The sequence below is a fragment of the Dermacentor andersoni genome, chromosome 2 (assembly GCF_023375885.2).
Source record: "Dermacentor andersoni chromosome 2, qqDerAnde1_hic_scaffold, whole genome shotgun sequence".
NCBI classification, from domain to species: domain Eukaryota; kingdom Metazoa; phylum Arthropoda; class Arachnida; order Ixodida; family Ixodidae; genus Dermacentor; species Dermacentor andersoni.
The window spans coordinates 79,124,428-79,141,913 of NC_092815.1; the positions used below are offsets into that span (position 1 = coordinate 79,124,428).

Here is a 17,486-nt window from a genome sequence, read left to right on the forward strand (position 1 = left end):
CGCGCTCCCAACTTATTATTGTGGTAAACACCGCAGACAATGAATAGTGAGCTTGATGCTCAGCAAAAACAATTTCGCTCTTCTCGGGTTGCGCGGAGTACGCTGGCCGCGCCATCTGGTAAGTTTCACCGGGTGATAATCCTCGCACTGGTGTTCGGATACGCTGTTAACGAGCTAAGACTAATTGAGCCCTCGACCTCACGTTTGGCGCCCGTATGCGGCGTTCGACGTAAGGCGATGGTACCCGCGCGTTTATTGTGGGTTAGATAAAGCAGGGCGCTTAAACGAGACCAACCAGACACGTTTCTGGTGAACATCCCTGCTTCCTCCTCCTTCTGTTCCTCCTCGTTGCACTTGTAGCAAGCTGTCCATACTCACACGTCGCGGCTCGGCACTCCCCTTGTATCTGGTCTGCCGAGGGCGTGCGAGTGGTGCAGAATGTTGGCACAAAGAAGCAGTGGAAGCGTGGGTGCGAGTCTCACTGCTAGGCTAGCTCGAACATGTGGTGTTCTTTGAGTAGGGGTAGCAAACTGGAGGGGGAAGAAGAGCACGAGATATGTGGGTCCCATTTTTTTAAGCGCATTAATTTATGTTCCTCGAAGCAAGTGAAGCACACTATACCTTTTAAGCCCGTGAATTAAGCCACGATATTAAAGACTTTATTTTGTTGTTTGAACGTCTGGGAAATGAAGCATAGCATTCAGCCCGACGCGCTCCTTTTAGCGTTGGAATGTGGGCTGGTTGCAACGGCAAGCCTACTAAAACTCCGTTGCGGCTGCATCCTTCTATCGAAATGTACGGCAGCTCTTAGGAATTCTTCGAATATTGTGCTGCATTGCAAAACACACTTATGGTGGCGGTCGTGATGACGTAGGCTGACACCAGTGCCAGTTAGACAGTCTCATATTTGTTTGAAATGTTTTTACAGGGTAGTTTCCCGGCAATCCAAAATTTTGTGGTTGCTTCCCCCCCCCCCCCCCCCTTACCCCTTCAATAACGTACTCTTTATTGTGCCGCACACTCGTTTACATCGACTGGACTCCTGTCTGCAACTTCATTCTCCACCTGGACTATATCCCGACGCGAGACAACGGTACTTTACCGATTATGGCTTGGCGTCGCATTTTACGAAGTCGTTTGCTTTCCGCATCGGAGGGAGGATAGTGCTGCGTGTGGCCACTGCGGCGACGAGGAAACTATCGAACACGTTTTTTGTCATTGTCCCCGACACAGCGCACAAAGGCAGTACCTCAGGACCGCGCTGGTGCGTCTTGACGACCGGCCGTTTTTGGAGCAGACAGTCCTGGAACGCCGACCTATACAGTCGTCATAACATGAGACAGTGAAGGCACTCTTGAAATTTTTGCGTTCGAGTTGCCTATTGTGGAGACTGTAATTCTCGTGAACGTTCACGACCTTCCCAGCTTTTTTTGTCGTTTCGTTACTCTCTCCCTCTTCTTTCCGTCTTTTATGTACCCTTGCCCTTCCCCCAGTGCAGAGTAGCAAACCAGAATCTTATCCGGTTAAGCTCCCTGCCTTTCACATCCCCGTTTCTCTCTTTCTCTCTCTACCCTTTATTGTGGATAATGCATATCCTTCAGGCTTCATATTACTAGCACTTTAGCTTTTAAACTCCTAGTAGAAATGTGGCTCTTAGTCACACACGTGATATTGTGATAATAGGACTGCACTGCAGATCTGTAGCTACAAATATTGCACGTCCTGTTTCACTACATTGACAGCATGTTCAATTCGCTTGTAACCCCCAATTATTGTGGAGGCAGATAGAAAAAGACATGCAAGAAACACCTCATTAGGTGAAGGAGAAGTAGGAGGAGGAAAGGAACGAAAGAAAGGTAGGGTGGTCAACCAGACGCACGTCCGGTTTGCTACCCTGCACGGGTAAAGGGCTTTAAGAGACGAAAAAAGAAAGAAAGGACAGGGAGGAAAGAAGGTACTCCCAGTGTGAATACGTGCGGTTGTCCATCACTTCACGCATATGAAGTACATACAAAAAGTTACCATGTGAAGACATAACACGCGGACAACACGACTGAAAAAGTCATTGCTATATGTGCAGTAGCACCAGCAAATCAAGAGAAACGCTATAGAGTACCACGAAGACAGCGTTGGCAGTTCTTCGTCAGAGGTAGCGCTTTGTGGTTCAAATAAGCACCGTCTCATGGGTCGTTATAGTGAACACGCATTAGAATGAGATGACACCTGGCACACCAGCCGAACCTCACGGAGTGCTTTCAGGGATCGCGTGCTTCATATGAGCGCGACGTACAAAAACACAAGTCAGACAACGACAGATGAACTGTTTGCGATACAACACAAGCGGCTACAGCCTCCAAACATGCCACATGGGAGCACAGACAAATACACACACACACACGCACAACCTGTGCTGTCAACACGTCACACAACCCTTTTTGGCGGGTGGGCTCTCCTCTTCAAAATTCGTCGTGCAGGCCGCTTTGGAACGACGCGTCGGTGAGCAGGCGTCGACCACGTCAGTCGACACCTGGGAACCCGTTTGTGATCGATTGAGCAGACGACACGTGAGCGACTCGACCACGACTTGCGACAAGGTCCGCCATAAGCCACCGTCGCGGGTCCCCTTGCGTACTCGTTGAAAGTACAGGAAGATGTACGGGTTGATGGCGCTGTTGGAGGCAGATATGACGCCGAACAGCGCGACCACGTTGGCGTCCAGTATGCCGGGGTTGCCGAAGGCGAGTATTGCCTCCTGGACCATGTACGGCACGTTGGTCACCAGGAAAGCACCGAAAACCACGGCCGTCATCTTCAATGTCTTCACCTGAGTTCGTTAAAGAGAAGGCCAGTACAACGACATCCAGCAGTCAACCAACAACCGGTGAATTGATGCGTAAATGAAGGCACCTGATTGATCAGGCACCTTAACGCAAGAAAGCGAAGGCTTTGCGCTCTGCTTAGGCGAATTTGTTTTTAGGTTGGTAAGGTTAAAGCAGGTTTAACTGGAGAGGTTGTAAGCAGTATGCCTCCGGCTACTCTATTGGACTTGTATGAGACACAGTTATAATAATATGAAATATATAAATTAAAGATAATAATACAATAACATTTCAGCACGCGCAAGCACTCACACATGTAAAAGGAAAAGAAAAACAGACGAAACGTAACTTTGAAAGCCACTCACTGCACAAAATCCTTGCGGGTACTTTGAACATATGTGCCACTTACAAGAAAGTCGTTCGCTGCAGTGAAAGCTATTCTTTCAAGTTCACTAATTGGTTATGGTCCAAGCGTCGCCCCAAGGAACAATGGGCGAATGCACGGAGCCCTAAGTTTGAAGAGCAAGTGTAATGCAAAATACCGATCAGTCATGTTGTAGCGTTTTATACGAAACCGTGGCAGGGGCTCCGACTCCATTTCCAAGATCGGGTAGAGCTAGTAGGCTTCACTCTCCAGCAATTGAGACTAAGCTGTTTGAGTGCAACTCGGACCTTACAAAGTATCGTATTTATTCATTTCACTCCCACCTGTAACAGCGTCCTTACCCGTCCTCTACTTTGCCTGCTTCAGCAGAACTGATTTTAAATATTTATTTTAATATGTAATTGCATGATGACGATTACTTGCGTAGTTTGCGGCTCAATAATCTCTTTTTGCCGTGGCCATTACTTCGTTTTTAATAACGTCGAGACAGCCATAGTGCTTTAGTACTACCTTATTTTATTATGATAAGGGCTCTCCACAGCACATTGTAATATCTGAGATATCAATCATTATTTAATGAGGCAGTTTTGGGGCGCTGGCCCCGAACTAATTATTTGCAGACGGCCGTGCAGCTTCTATAATGCTGCGTGGAAAGGTTCGGATACAGCGGCAAAATACAACGATTGTTGCACTCATCCTACCGAGTGTAGGTTAAGTTCTCATTTCCCTAGTTTCTCCATCGCTCATATGGGCCGTTGTTATTTATTATTTACATAAATGACATAACAAACGTTTCGCTGACCGATGAAATCATACTGTACGCTGATGACACTAATGTCTTCTTTTTCCTGAGTAGACCTTCACGAACTAGAAGCTACCGCAACTCATTGGTTACGAGAACTTAGCAAATGACGATATCTAAATAAACTTGACTTAAACACACAAAGAAACTAGGTTTAAATTTTTTTATATTCAAAGAATAAGCAAACGGATTACGATGTAAAACTTTTTTATTGTGGATCGCAACTTGAACATGTCTCAAGCCATTCGTTTTTGGGTGGTGGGTGTTTTGGGTCATAACAACCCAAGCTGGTCAGAACACATAAATAAGGTACGCACTAAGGTTGCACGATTTCTTGGCTTGCGACAACGGATCCGATGCTTTGTGCCTGTCAGGCTTCTCACACAACTGTACTTTTCGTTTGTGCAATCATCATCATCATCATCATCATCATCATCTTCATCATCATCCTATTCATGTCCACTGCAGGACGAAGGCCTCTCCCTACGATTTCCAATTACCCCTGTCCTGCGCCAAGCGATTCCAAATAGCACCCGCAAATTTCCTAATTTCGTCACTCCATCTAGTCTTCTGCCGTCCTCTACTGCGCTTCCTTTCTCTTGGTACCCATTCTGTTACCCTAATGGTCCAACGGTTATCTAGTCTGCGCATTACATGACCTGCCCAGCGCCATTTTTTTCTCTTAATGTCTATTAGAATATCGTGTATGCCCGTTTGCTCTCTGATCCAAACTGCGCTCTTTATGTCTCTTAAAGTTATGCCTCGCATTCTTCGTTCCATCGTTCTTTGCGCGATCCTTCACTTGTTCTCAAGCTTCTTTGTCAGCCGCCAAGTCTCTTCGCCGTATGTCAGCACCGGTGAAATGCACTGATTGTATACTTTCCTTTTCAATGATAACGGTAAGCTCCCATTCAGGAGCTCACAGTGTCTGCCGTACGCGATCCATCCCATTTTTATTCTTCTGGGAATTTCCTTCTCATGGTCCGGGTTCCCTGTGATTAGTTCACCTAAGTAAACGTACTCCTCCACAGACTCTACAGGCTGACTTGCGTTCTTAAACTCTTGTTCCCTGCCAGCTTATTTATCATTATGTTTGTATTCTGCATATTAATCTTCAGTCCCACTCTTACACTTTTCCTGTTAAGGTCCTGAATCATTTGTTGTAAATCGTCTGCATTGTTGCTGAATAGAACAATGTCATCGGCAAACCGAAGGTTGTTGAGGTATTCGCCGTCGATCTGTACTCCTAAGCCTCACCAGTTTAATAGCTTGAATACTTTTGTGCACTCACATCTTAGCTACAGCCTCTTAGTATCGGCAAATGGTAATAAAACAGATATAGAAAAATTGTCAGTACTGCAACGGCGAAATTGTTCGGTTGCTTAACTCCTCAAAACGATACATAGGATTTTCTATATTAACGATGCGCTACAACATTCCTGATATTAGAGACTGTTACAAAACAAAGATCCGCATACGGCTATTTAAAGAGGTATCGAGCAACATTGAACAACTTTCAAATCGTTACCAGAGTAGACACAGGATACAGCCTACGTCGCACTTCAATAGTAATAACGAAACCAAGGACAAAATATGGCACGCAAACTATTGAATATAAAATTATCTGTTTATCCAATACCTACCCTAACATTGTTGACGAAGCTATAAATTGTAGAATAATTCAGAAATATAAGTATGTCATGCAAGACATACAGTTGTCTGATCACAACATGTTTAACGAATGTTAATGGAGTTTTAAATTGTTAGATGTCAATATTTCCGCAATTTTGCCTCCTTCTGCCAGTGAATAGATCAGCAAGCTGACAGTTGTCCTCGGGTTAACTACGAGGGTAGCGATATGGGATTGTTGGTCGGTCATCATTGAAAGGTATCTCTATAGCGCAACAAAACGAGGACACAAGAAAAAACGAAGACAAAGACAAGCGCTTGTCTTGGTCTTCGTTTCTTCTTGTGTCCTTGTTTTCTTGCGCTATACAGATATCTCGGGTTAACACGTCCATCTTTGCTTACCCTTATTCTAAGCATCATCAACTCAAAGAAACGCCTTGTAATAAGCCCTATAAACCAAAGTAGAACATTCATACAAACCTTCGCACGTGGAAGCGATGAAGGAGTTTGGCAGCTCATCCTCCGACTCGTCGCGTTGTGCTTCCATAGAGCCCACAGTATGCCAGTGTGAAACGCTATAAGAAGCACGAGCGGGGCAACAAACACCATGAAAAAGACGAATCCCATGTAGATCTGGCGATGGTACAGTGGAGTGCCCCGGTCGTAGAAAATGGACGCGCAGAAGCACTTTCCGGGAGCCACTTCAACACTGTGAAACACGTACACGTTTGGAAGCGAAGGCATGCACGCCGCGATCCAGGTGACAGCCGCCAGCCTCCAGGGATCTGGACTCGGCGCAAGAGGAGTGGCGATTGCGATGTGTCTGTCCACGGAAATGGCCACGAGCATGTAGGTCGACGAGACCAGGGCAAACGTCTGTAAGAACTTGAAGAAGCGGCAGAAGGCGTCGCCTGCGATCCAAATCCGGCCCATCACTTCCCACACCACTTGTGACGTCATCGTTATGCAGGCCACCAGGAGGTCAGCGATGGCCAAATTGAGGAACAGCACCCTCGCCTTGGACACTCTGCGACGGCGCTGCCTCACCAGGAGGTTGCAGCAAACGACGCTGTTGCCAAATACCGAAACTATGATCATGGTGACGATGATGCCGATGCGGACTCGCTTGTGGTAGCGAGGGCCCAAGAGTTCGTCGGACACTAAGGCGTCGGTGATGTTTAAAAACCCGGTCTCGTTGCCGTATGGGTTGCTTTCATCCGGCAGTGTTTCCAAAGACACATTGAAGAAATCCGGTTCAGTCATCCCGGAGCAAGGGTGATTGCTTAAACCAATCAACAAACGCGATGATTGAGGTCAGTCTACCAAGCTTTGCTCACACGTAAGACAGCTCGTTGACCCTTGATCATGTTTTAAGTAGTTGGCTTGGTAATACAATTGACACTGTGATCTTGCGCTTCTCTTCCCGAGGACAGCAAATTCCTATTCTGTTTGAGAAATATGAAATTCCCAGGCATTGCGGTTCGTGTCCTCCTTGGCCTTTCATGCCCTGCAATACCAAGAGAAGGTAAATGAAAATTTGTAATTAGGTAGTTTTCATCCGACACAATGGTGAGAAGTTGCGCCAACTATCACATTAGAATCAAACTTGCTCAAATCATTTTTCCAACTTTACAAAGCGTGACTTCAAGGCAGATCTTCGAGCTTGGATGCATATTTGGAGCCTCGTAGCAAGCGCAGCCATAATAACCATCCACAGATTGCTATTCTACACAATCTTTCATTCCCTGCCCCGCAATACATTGGCTGGGTTGCCAACCAAAGCTACCTTTGTTTAACCTTTACGGCATTAATACATGTGTTGGTTGTATCTCTCTCTCACACTGATCCGTAGGCGATTTATACAATCGGTAACGCGCTCAGTCTGCGGCTGCAGCGTCGAAACGCGTGTGCCCCGTGGTGTTCATTTGCCCGGCACCACGTTTTTTATCTGAAAAGGAGAGTTTTAAAACGCAATGCCGGAGCTTACGTAAAGAGTACTGCACACCAAAGCCAGGCGTGTTTATACCTACAGAAAATACCATTGGGTTAGAAACAAGAGCACCTATAGACAAACGCGTGACACTGGCTTCTGCAACAATTCCCTGGCGCACTTTCGCGTTGACCGGTGTCTTGTCTGTTCAGATCGTGGTGTGGTTCCACTGCGTTACAGCAACCGAAGTGCGCGGCTGTTTTCGGCGAGTCCCAGATCCATAGTTAGAAGGTGGCCGTTTTATTTCGCTATAGAAAAGGCTATAGTCGTTCGCGGCACCGTGTGCAGCAGTGCTACGCGTACGCTTTCCCGCAGCACCCGCGCCTTCACGGTTCGCGAGCTTATTCTGAATGCTTCTCCTCCACGCTTCTACGGCTTCGGTTCCCTCGTCTAGAAATAGGCAGCCAGCAAGCGCGCTTCTACGGAAGCAGGCCCAGTGAACGGTCGTCAATCAATGTTGTAGCTGGATGATGGCAGACACCAAGAAGGCTGGAACTTTCTCGGTGCACTCCCGCGTGACACTGATATGGTAATTCTAGACACATGCCCGTGACCACGAGAAAAATGAGCCCGTTAACGACATCTCGCTTCGGCTTATATATATATATATATATATATATATATATATATATATATATATATATATATATACCGATGCGCGGAGTCATCGTGCGCATATAGGACGAGGCGCGTGACACTATGAGAATGTGGGACACCACGTTCCTCCCGCGCTTTCTCATAGAGAGCGAAAGCATTTGTAGGCCTCCTTTATACAGGATGGATGGAGGGTGTGGAAGAGCAGGAACCGCATCTTGTAACTACTCATTCCACTTTTCTTTCTTATTTTTTTTTAATGAACATCTTTCGCAAGGAGCGGCGAATGAACCATAGCAGCGGCGACCTGGCGATACCTGATCCAATGACAAAGCGCATTAGGAATTCAATATATATACTTTGTTGTTAAATGAACCGATGAATAGAAGGGAAATAATTTCAACAATATACGGTTCTGCAGCTGCGATTTTAAATGCCTACACCGAAGGTATAACGCAAACGTAAGAAGGAGGGAAGATAATTTTGTAGAGAAAAGGCAGAGAGGGTCGAGTGAGGTAATGGTCTTATAGCCTGCTACTGTGTTCAGAAGGAGGGGGTAGAGAAGAGGAAGATGGGTAAGTGGAGTGGTGACGAGCATGAGGCTATGAACGACACTTTTGGATACGAACGCGTATACAGTGGCATGCTACAGCAAACGCTATATAATAATAATAATAATAATAATAATAATAATAATAATAATAATAATAATAATAATAATAATAATAATAATAATAATAATAATAATAAAGACATGTTCGGGACCTCAGCACTCAGTGTTTTTCGTAAACTCACAGAGACAGAAAGGATACGGAACGAGCCCTACACAGTAAAAAATTTCCGTCATTATACAGTGGAATCGCGGGAAAAAAAACGGGAAGTATATCGTATTTCAAAATACGGTAAAAGCTTCCGTTAATATACGGAAATGCTCCCCGTTTTAATATTTACGTACATTTCACTGTAGTAATACAGTGGCTACACTGCTTTGCTCGAAAAAGACAGAATTCCGTATTTTTGTTATGCGAACATCCGTGTTTTTGCGAGAAAGACTATACACGCTGTCTGAATGAGCGCTTGCACTCACAAAGTTTCATCTAACAATACTTTATTGAACACGCAAACTGTACGCATTATGAGATACGTACAAAATGTGAGAACCAGCCTTCTACTAAAAGCTGCAATAACAGATTGTGTAAATGTATACACGCATCCTCTATTCCAGTCGCAGTTTGCTGCGCATACGGGCCTTGTAACTCTGATCATATGCGCAAATATATGCGTGTGTTTGCAAAGTTCTCAAATTAAGCGCTTTGTAGTTAATAACACAGTACATATGTTTAACTGAACGAAGAGCCGTGGACATACGGGCCAATGTAATCAAACTTGCGGCGATCAGATGCTGGTGCACTGGGAATGACATTGGTGCTCTACGCCAAAAATTGTGCGCACTATAAGTCATTACCGAAACGCAGGGAGTGGTATAATGACCATGACTGCGTTTACATTTAGCAACAAATGGACTCCGAAGGAACTGGCGGCCTATAGATCCAAGTAAAACGGCTGGATGAAATTTTCGAATGCGGGAAGCAATTAACCCAAGAGTGAAAAGGGCTTTGCTGAACTGTAATGTACTTGGTTTAACTCATTTCTATAATTATTCCAGAATATCTCGTCTCTGTCAACAACTGTCCATTCATTGACCCACAACGATTACGCATAATCTTCACTGTTCATGTTTTGTCGATTCTTGCAGTAAGATGTAATCGAAACATTTGGCGCTTCATCTTGAAACAATATCGGTGAGCCCGCATGTTCTTGTATGGCAGAATAAAGATCGCGAACGTGCACTGACATGTGTGCAAACTACGGGAAGGTGACTGAAGACGAAGGTCCTAGTACCGTGCTAATAATGTGTGTACTGTCAAAAAGAAAAAAAAAGAAAAAGGAAAGAAAGAACACCCAGTGCCATGTTGGCGTGATGATTCAAGTTTTATTTCTTTTTGACCCAGCATGCAACAGCATTTGTTACATGTGCTTTATCCATGGGTAAATGTGATGACATAACTCCTTATTTACTCGTTCATTACATGCACCAACCATCCCAAAGTAGCACTATACTGAAGCTTATTGACGCATCGCAGTGCACTGCTTTGCACTGCGCTGCAACTGTGTGTTTTGCTATCCCCAGTAGCAAACCGTCTGGTTGACCTCCCTGCCTTTCTTCTTCTTGCATTCTTTATCTCTTTGTATAATATGCACTACCTTGTGGGAGAGAAAGCGTTCCCCTCTTTCAGAATTCAATTATTTGTCAAGCAATTATTTTTGCTGTTTCAGGAACTAGAGAACAAATGCGAAAACGAATCCGATTCTGTTTTGTTCTACGCGCTCAGAGAGTGCGGCAACAGGGGGCAGCGCGCGCTACGCTTCCGATCTAAGGAGCGGTAGACAAAGCTGCACATGTGTAGTCCGGATTTGTCGCTGTTTGGTGTACGCTTGTGTGCTCGTCATGTGCCGTGATAGCGCGGGGATGTTTGCGTTGAATGCGTTTCACTTCCTCTGCAAAACTGCACGCATCGGAGAAGTTGTCCTGTGTTCGGGTACCACGTAAGCGCTTGGACACGCGATAGACAGCTCTCAACGGATGTTCAACAGTCTGTGCGCGCTTGTTACTTGCTCATGAGGTAAGTCCATTTTAATTTTATTTGGTTTGCATAAGGTAGGTGTTAAAATGATGTGTGATAAGCCGGCGTCGCGAACAGAAATACTGTTGCAAAAGAGCTCTGAGCGGCGCCTTAGGGCAAAGATGACGCATGAATGGGGAAAAGGGTCACTTATCTTTTGAGATCGATTTCAATGGTAGCGCGATCGGCTCAATCCCGATCGCAATTTTCCGTGTGACACTTATTAGCTCTTGCTCAATTGCGTTAAAAGCGTGGAATGAAACTGCATTCAGTTGCCACTTGTATTGACGCTTTCACCGACTCTGAGCATACTATATGCGATACAGCAAGGTCTTCTGTTAGAACACGGAACTAAACGTTGGAGATAATAACAGTGGCTGACTACGTGTGATCGTTACTTTCTTGCGTACATGCACGTTTTTATTGTAGTGATCAAAAAAAGTTCTTCGCCCTGACTGCTCTGCTGTGTGCTTCCTTGGTGCCACTGCTTGCGGTGCAGCAAGACGTTTTGCTTCGAATGAATTCTGGGCAGTCAACGAGAAGAAAGGTGGTTAACCGAGGGGCCTGATTTTTATTAGTCATATCATAAGAAGTCAACAAACACTGACACACGGTATTTGTTGGCTTCTTATGATATGGGCAGTCAAGGCATCGTGTCAGTTACGCAAGCTGTAAATGTTGTATCAGTTACAAAAACAAATTTGGACATACAAGAGACGCGGATTCAATCATCATAGACTGTACTTTAGGAGTAATTCAGTTGTACTACTAAATCGGACAGTAGATATGCATGGAAATCAGATTGTATTGATACTCAGCAAAAAGAAGGTAACCTATCATTACTAATTAATCATTTTCTTTTACTGAAAGATTAGTTGCTGTTGTCCTTCTGGAGCTGAGAAGAGGTCTGCTGCCTGCAATGGGTCCATCTCTCTCAAGTTGTCGCAGTATTGTTGCTCTCAAAGTGAGTGGATTTTTCGCTCTCGGCATTTTGCTACCTGAATCTACTTAGCTGTGTAGGTGGTCACTGTTAGTCGCGGTGGACAAGCAACCCTTCATTATTGCAACACATATGACAGAGTGCAGCTGTAGCAGTATGCGAGGGTGGTAATATGTAAACCAAATTAGGTTCTATGAGTTAATATGTTGATATATTTATGTCATTCGATTGTGGTCTATCAGGCAAAAATGCTGAACAAGGAGAAGTAATATTAGTTTGTGCTTGGAACCTTGTGCAAGCAAATCAATTAAGCTGTTACACATGAAATGGGAAATTTGTAGATGTGTTCTACAATGCTGCAGTCCTGAATAGTTTTAGAGTTAAGTAATACTACTATAATTTCTCTGTAAAGCATGCAGAAAGGTCCAACATTGTAGGAGGTTGGCATAAGCAGAGATATATTTGCTTTGAAGTTCAAATGAGGTGTTCCTTTTAGGGTGACTATATAAAACTTGTGCTTTAGTTTTACTCTTGTATGAGGCAGACATAGATGGGAAATTTATTTCTTTAGGACAATGGCAGAAATGCATGGATAATGCTTGTATATATAGACGTTACACCGCTATTGTTTAACCAAATGGTGCGTCTACATGCTAAAATTTACAGGGCTCTAATTGAATAATGTCAACTTTTGTTGTAACTACCCAAGCAGGCCAGAGCAGTGTTTCGAAAAGATGTTCAGAATTTTTTTCATTGCAGCGCCCACAGCACCGCTACATAATTGGCGCACACTGCAAACACTGGTAAATGAGAAAACACATTATATAAGAAAACACTATCATATATGGTTTCAGATTGTCGTAAACGTGCTTACCAGCCATTTAGAGACATCTCCTTAAACGTGAAAAACAACAAAGAAAAATGTTTACGGCAACAGTACTATCTGATTACGCACACTAATTAGAGCACCATAAGCCCTGCTTCTAGGACAAGCCGCTGCACGACACCGCCTTTCCACTGGCTTCACCTGCGCTTGGCGCGGCAAGCGGCATCCCGCAAAACATATTAGAGATCAGTGGTGCACAGGGTTTTGTGTTCCCTTTCTCGACGTCAATTTAACACATGGTCAACTGTTTCCAAAGCAGAAAAACAGAGGGAAAGGGCTGTGAACACATTGCCTTTCAAAGTGGCTGGTACTGGACAAAGCAAGTACTGTTGCATAGCAGATTTGCACGAGGCAAGCTAGGAGCCAGAAAGTTTCCCGCTTTTGAGAATACATAATGAGCTCAACACATTAAAAGCCAGATTAAGTTGTTGGGTATTCCAGATCGAGAATCTTGAAAGCCCAATTCACTTAGTGGTGTTAATATTCTGCTGAAAATTGTTAATAGTTACATTCATATGCTGCCCAAGCATTGCAATAACAACTTCTTCACTTGGAGTACATAGCAAGGGTTTGCTCCACTTCAGCTGGTAGCTTCTTGCTGGATTTTCAAAAACTAGTTCAGTTGAGATTTTCAAATCTTGCATTATTAGGTGTTGTGTCCAGTTTTTTTTCTACTGCTTCATGGTTAAACATCTGAATAGTGAGCAGAACTTGACCTTTTGCTTGATTTCCTAGATTGCGTGCCCTTGCTGCAAGACAGTTTAACTTCAGAACTGCTTGCACCTTAATGAAAGAATCATCTTGAAGCAGCCATAACGACCAATAACACGCACTACATGATTATGAAAATTGAAATATTGTTTTTTGATCTACAGGGTGTCCCAACTATCATGCACCAAGATTTAGAAATATGTGAATGCCATGCAACTAGACATAACCAGGGTAATGTTGTTTGCCGTCGCTTGTGGATACTCAGATTATTTTTGCATTCTGCCTAAATACATAATTACTCTTAATTACTTATTATTCTTATCAAATCATTAGAATAAAAGTGTCAATGAGAAAATTGTAGAGCAACATGAAAGCCCCCTGATACAGTTTTCTGTTGCTCATTGTGTGCTACATAAAAGTTTTTCCAAGAAAGAAGCCCGCGAACACACGTAAAGTGCCTTGAGTGGCCAGTCACACGGCAATTTTGTGTCGCAAAGCTACGAATACAACTTAAATGGGTTCCTTTAAGGAAAAGAGTTAGCTCAGACAATTATCCTTTTTTATGCAGCCTGTGGAGACGACGTTTCTTAGACATGGCCATGGTCATCAAGAAAGATACCGCGGCCACAGCATTTCACTGCAGAAGCCAAGCCCACATGCAGTTCGTCCAGTGACCGTGAAAAGGTCCCCTGGGGCGCAAGTCTAATTCGGCGCCACAACTTTTCTCCTGCAGCTTCTCTACATACTTAGCTAACCAGGTGTGTCAAAGATGGCAAAAGAGAAAAGAATCAACAGCTTCAAACATAGAACTTGCTCAAGCTCAATGCAGTTTAAGTGTGAAGTTCTTCCCTTATCATGGATAAAAAAAGGGAAATAAGTAGATGGTATGGTCTTCATATGGACAACTCTTTCCTGCAGAGAATCAGCAGTGAAAAAAGCAGCTTATGAAAGCTTGAGTATCGGCCAGGATGATTTGGCGTAGACAAGATAATGATTATGAACGTTTCTGGGGAAGGTTGTAGTGTTCGTAGACTGGAATTGTCAAACAGTTTAGATATAGATTGGAAGACAGACTTCATTCAACTGCCAGAATTTTAAATCATCTCAATAATCTTCTGTTTGATAGTCTATGCGTGTCGAGCGACAATGCTTCCTTATACAGTGCTTCTTGCTGACATCATTCTTATGCTGCATAATTCACCTGTTTAAACTCCGTGTTTTTCCTGTACAGGCAAATTTACATTCATTATAAGAAACCTTGCAGTAATTTCCAAGGGCTCGTCGATGAGGGCAGCATGCACCCCAGGCTTAGATGTGCATTCAAGAACCTCATACTTTGCAATTGTTGAAGATACACTCCTCCTAAGCAAGTTCTTGGTATCATCTACAAGGTTATCTGCGATTACGAATTTGGCTAAATTGGGAAAACAGTCAATCTATAACATGTCAAGCGATATCGCTGACGATGCATACACATTCCAACTGAAATAAATAAAAATAAATATAGCACCAAATGCAAGAATCATTGGCATGATGCCATTCTTCCAGTGAAATAAAATCCTTCTTCCGATCTAAATCTGGAATCCTTTACGATTCAGACTACTAAATACCTCATGAGGGTTGCGACGTAATATATACATGTTGTATTTATTCCTCATTTTTTTTTCACTTAGACCCGATGATGCTTAAACAGCAGTGAAAGCACTGACATCACAGTACTTAATGCTTTATATTGCTCCAGAAATCAGTTTCTCTGCCAACCGCAACATCCCACAATAACACTTTTTGACAGCAAATGTGAGACAAAAGGCACGTAACACTTAGGGTGGTGCTATTCGCTTTGATTGTTTGGGAATGAAGATCATAGTGTATATGTTATGGCGCTACTTGTCATTACCTTTAAGAAAGGAAAAGAGGGGGAAGGCGCGTTGCGTTTCGCAAAACTGCATAGAGGTATTTACAGTGTGTAGTTTAAATTAGAAGCCTTCACAACCGATACTAAATGCACTATCCACAGCTTTAGGCTATACAGGTGCACTAGTTTGCACAGAACACACTCTGCACCTCCTCACGGCCCAGGTGGTGATTCAGGTTCTTCAAAGGTGCTTCATTGTATGGGACGGCACATAGCGCTTCACTTATTTGCAGAATATTGCATTACAATTGTGTCATATGAGATAAGTTCATTAGAGAGGTTTAACTTGCCCTAAATGTATTACAGCTGTGTACCAGAAACTGGCAGCAGCTTGCAGTAACTACAGCTTGTGGAAATACATTTGCAACTGCCTTATTATATGTAACTGCTAGCGACAGCAATGTCGACAATAGGCGACAGCAATGTTTAGGGCACGCTAGTTTCTTCTACTATGGAGTATGGATCCTCCACCATAAAATAAATCTTTTTCCTCCTCCTCCTCTACGAGATTGGAATGTGAAGTGGGGTGTAACTGGTAGGGTATAATCATCATCATCAGCCTAGTTACGCCCACTGCAGGGAAAGGCCTCTCCCATACTTCTCCAACTACCCCGGTCATGTACTAATTGTGGCTATGTTGTCCCTGCAAATGTCTTAATGTCATCCGCCCACCTAACTTTCTGCCGCCCCCTACTACGCTTCCCTTCCCTTGGAATCCAGTCCGTAACCCTTAATGACCATGGGCTATCTTCCCTCTTCATTACATGTCCGGCCCATGCCCATTTCATTTTCTTGATTTCAACTAAGATGTCATTTACCCGCGTTTGTTCCCTCGCCCAATCTGCTCTTTTCTTATCCCTTAACGTTACACCTATCATTCGTCTTTCCATAGCTCGTTGCGTCGTCCTCAATTTCAGCAGAACCCTTTTCGTAAGCCTCCAGGTTTCTGCCCCGTAGGGGAGTACTGGTAAGACACAGCTGTTATACACTTTCCTCTTGAGAGATAGTGGCAACCTGCTGTTCATGATTTGAGAACGCCTGCCAAACGCACCCCAACCCATTCTTATTCTTCTGGTTATTTCAGTCTCATGATCCGGATCCGTGGTCACTACCTGCCCTAAGTAGATGTATTCCCTTACCACTTCCAGTGTTTCGCTACCTATCGTAAACTGCTGTTCTCTTCCGAGACTGTTAAACAGCACTTTAGTTTTCTGCAGATTAATTTTCAGACCCACCCTTCTGCTTTGCCTCTCCAGGTCAGTGAGCATGCATTGCAATTGGTCTCCTGAGTTAATAAGCAAGGCGATATCATCAGCGAATCGCAAGTTCCTAAGGTATTCTCCATCAACTTTTATCCCCAATTCTTCCCACTCCAGGTCTCTGAATACCTCCTGTAAACATGCTGTGAATAGCATTGGAGATATCGTATCTCCCTGTCTGACGCCTTTGTTTATTGGGATTTTGTTGCTTTCTTTGTGGAGAATTACGGTGGCTGTGGAACCGCTATAGATATCTTCCAGTATCTTTACATATGGCTTATCTACACCCTGATTCCGTAGTGCCTTCATGACTGCTGAGGTTTCGACAGAATCAAATGCTTTTTCGTAATCAATGAAGGCTATATATAAGGGTTGGTTATATTCCGCACATTTCTCTATCACCTGATTGATAGTGTGAATATGGTCTATTGTTGAGTAGCCCTTACGGAATCCTGCCTGGTCCTTTGGTTGACAGAAATCTAAGGTATTCCTGATTCTATTTGCGATTACCTTCGTAAATACTTTGTAGGCAACGGACAGTAAGCTGATCGGTCTATTATTTTTCAAGTCTTTGGCGTCCCCTTTCTTATGGATTAGGATTATGCTAGCGTTCTTCCAAGATTCCGGTACGTTCGAGGTCATGAGGCATTGTGTATATAGGGCGGCCAATCTTTCTAGGACAGTGTTCCCACCATCCTTCAACAAATCTGCTGTTACCTGATCCTCCCCAGCTGCCTTCCCCCTTTGCATAGCTCCCAAGGCGTTTTTTACCTCTTCCGGTGTTACTTGTGGGATTTCAAGTTCCTCTAGCCTATTCTCTCTCACCTTATCGCCGTGGGTGTTACTGGTACTGTATAAATCTCTATAAAACT

The 17,486-nt window shown here is 43.9% G+C and overlaps 1 protein-coding gene and 1 long non-coding RNA gene across 2 annotated transcripts in view; one reads left to right on the forward strand and one right to left on the reverse strand.

Annotated features, from left to right (window-relative positions):
* Nucleotides 1-985: 985 nt before the first annotated feature.
* LOC126541794 (gonadotropin-releasing hormone receptor-like) overlaps nt 986-17,486 on the reverse strand; it is a 35,622-nt gene continuing 19,121 nt past the window's right edge. The window contains exons 2-3 of the mRNA XM_050188725.3: nt 6,116-7,142; nt 986-2,824 (exon numbers count right to left, since the gene is read on the reverse strand). Of these exons, the coding sequence (XP_050044682.1) occupies nt 2,414-2,824; nt 6,116-6,898 (1,194 nt within the window). The 5' untranslated portion in view covers nt 6,899-7,142 and the 3' untranslated portion in view covers nt 986-2,413. The remainder of the gene's footprint in view (nt 2,825-6,115; nt 7,143-17,486) is intronic.
* On the forward strand, nt 10,695-15,080 carry LOC129387635 (uncharacterized). Its single transcript, XR_008614828.1, has 3 exons — nt 10,695-10,903; nt 11,774-11,867; nt 14,009-15,080. It is a non-coding gene; the product is annotated as an uncharacterized lncRNA (long non-coding RNA).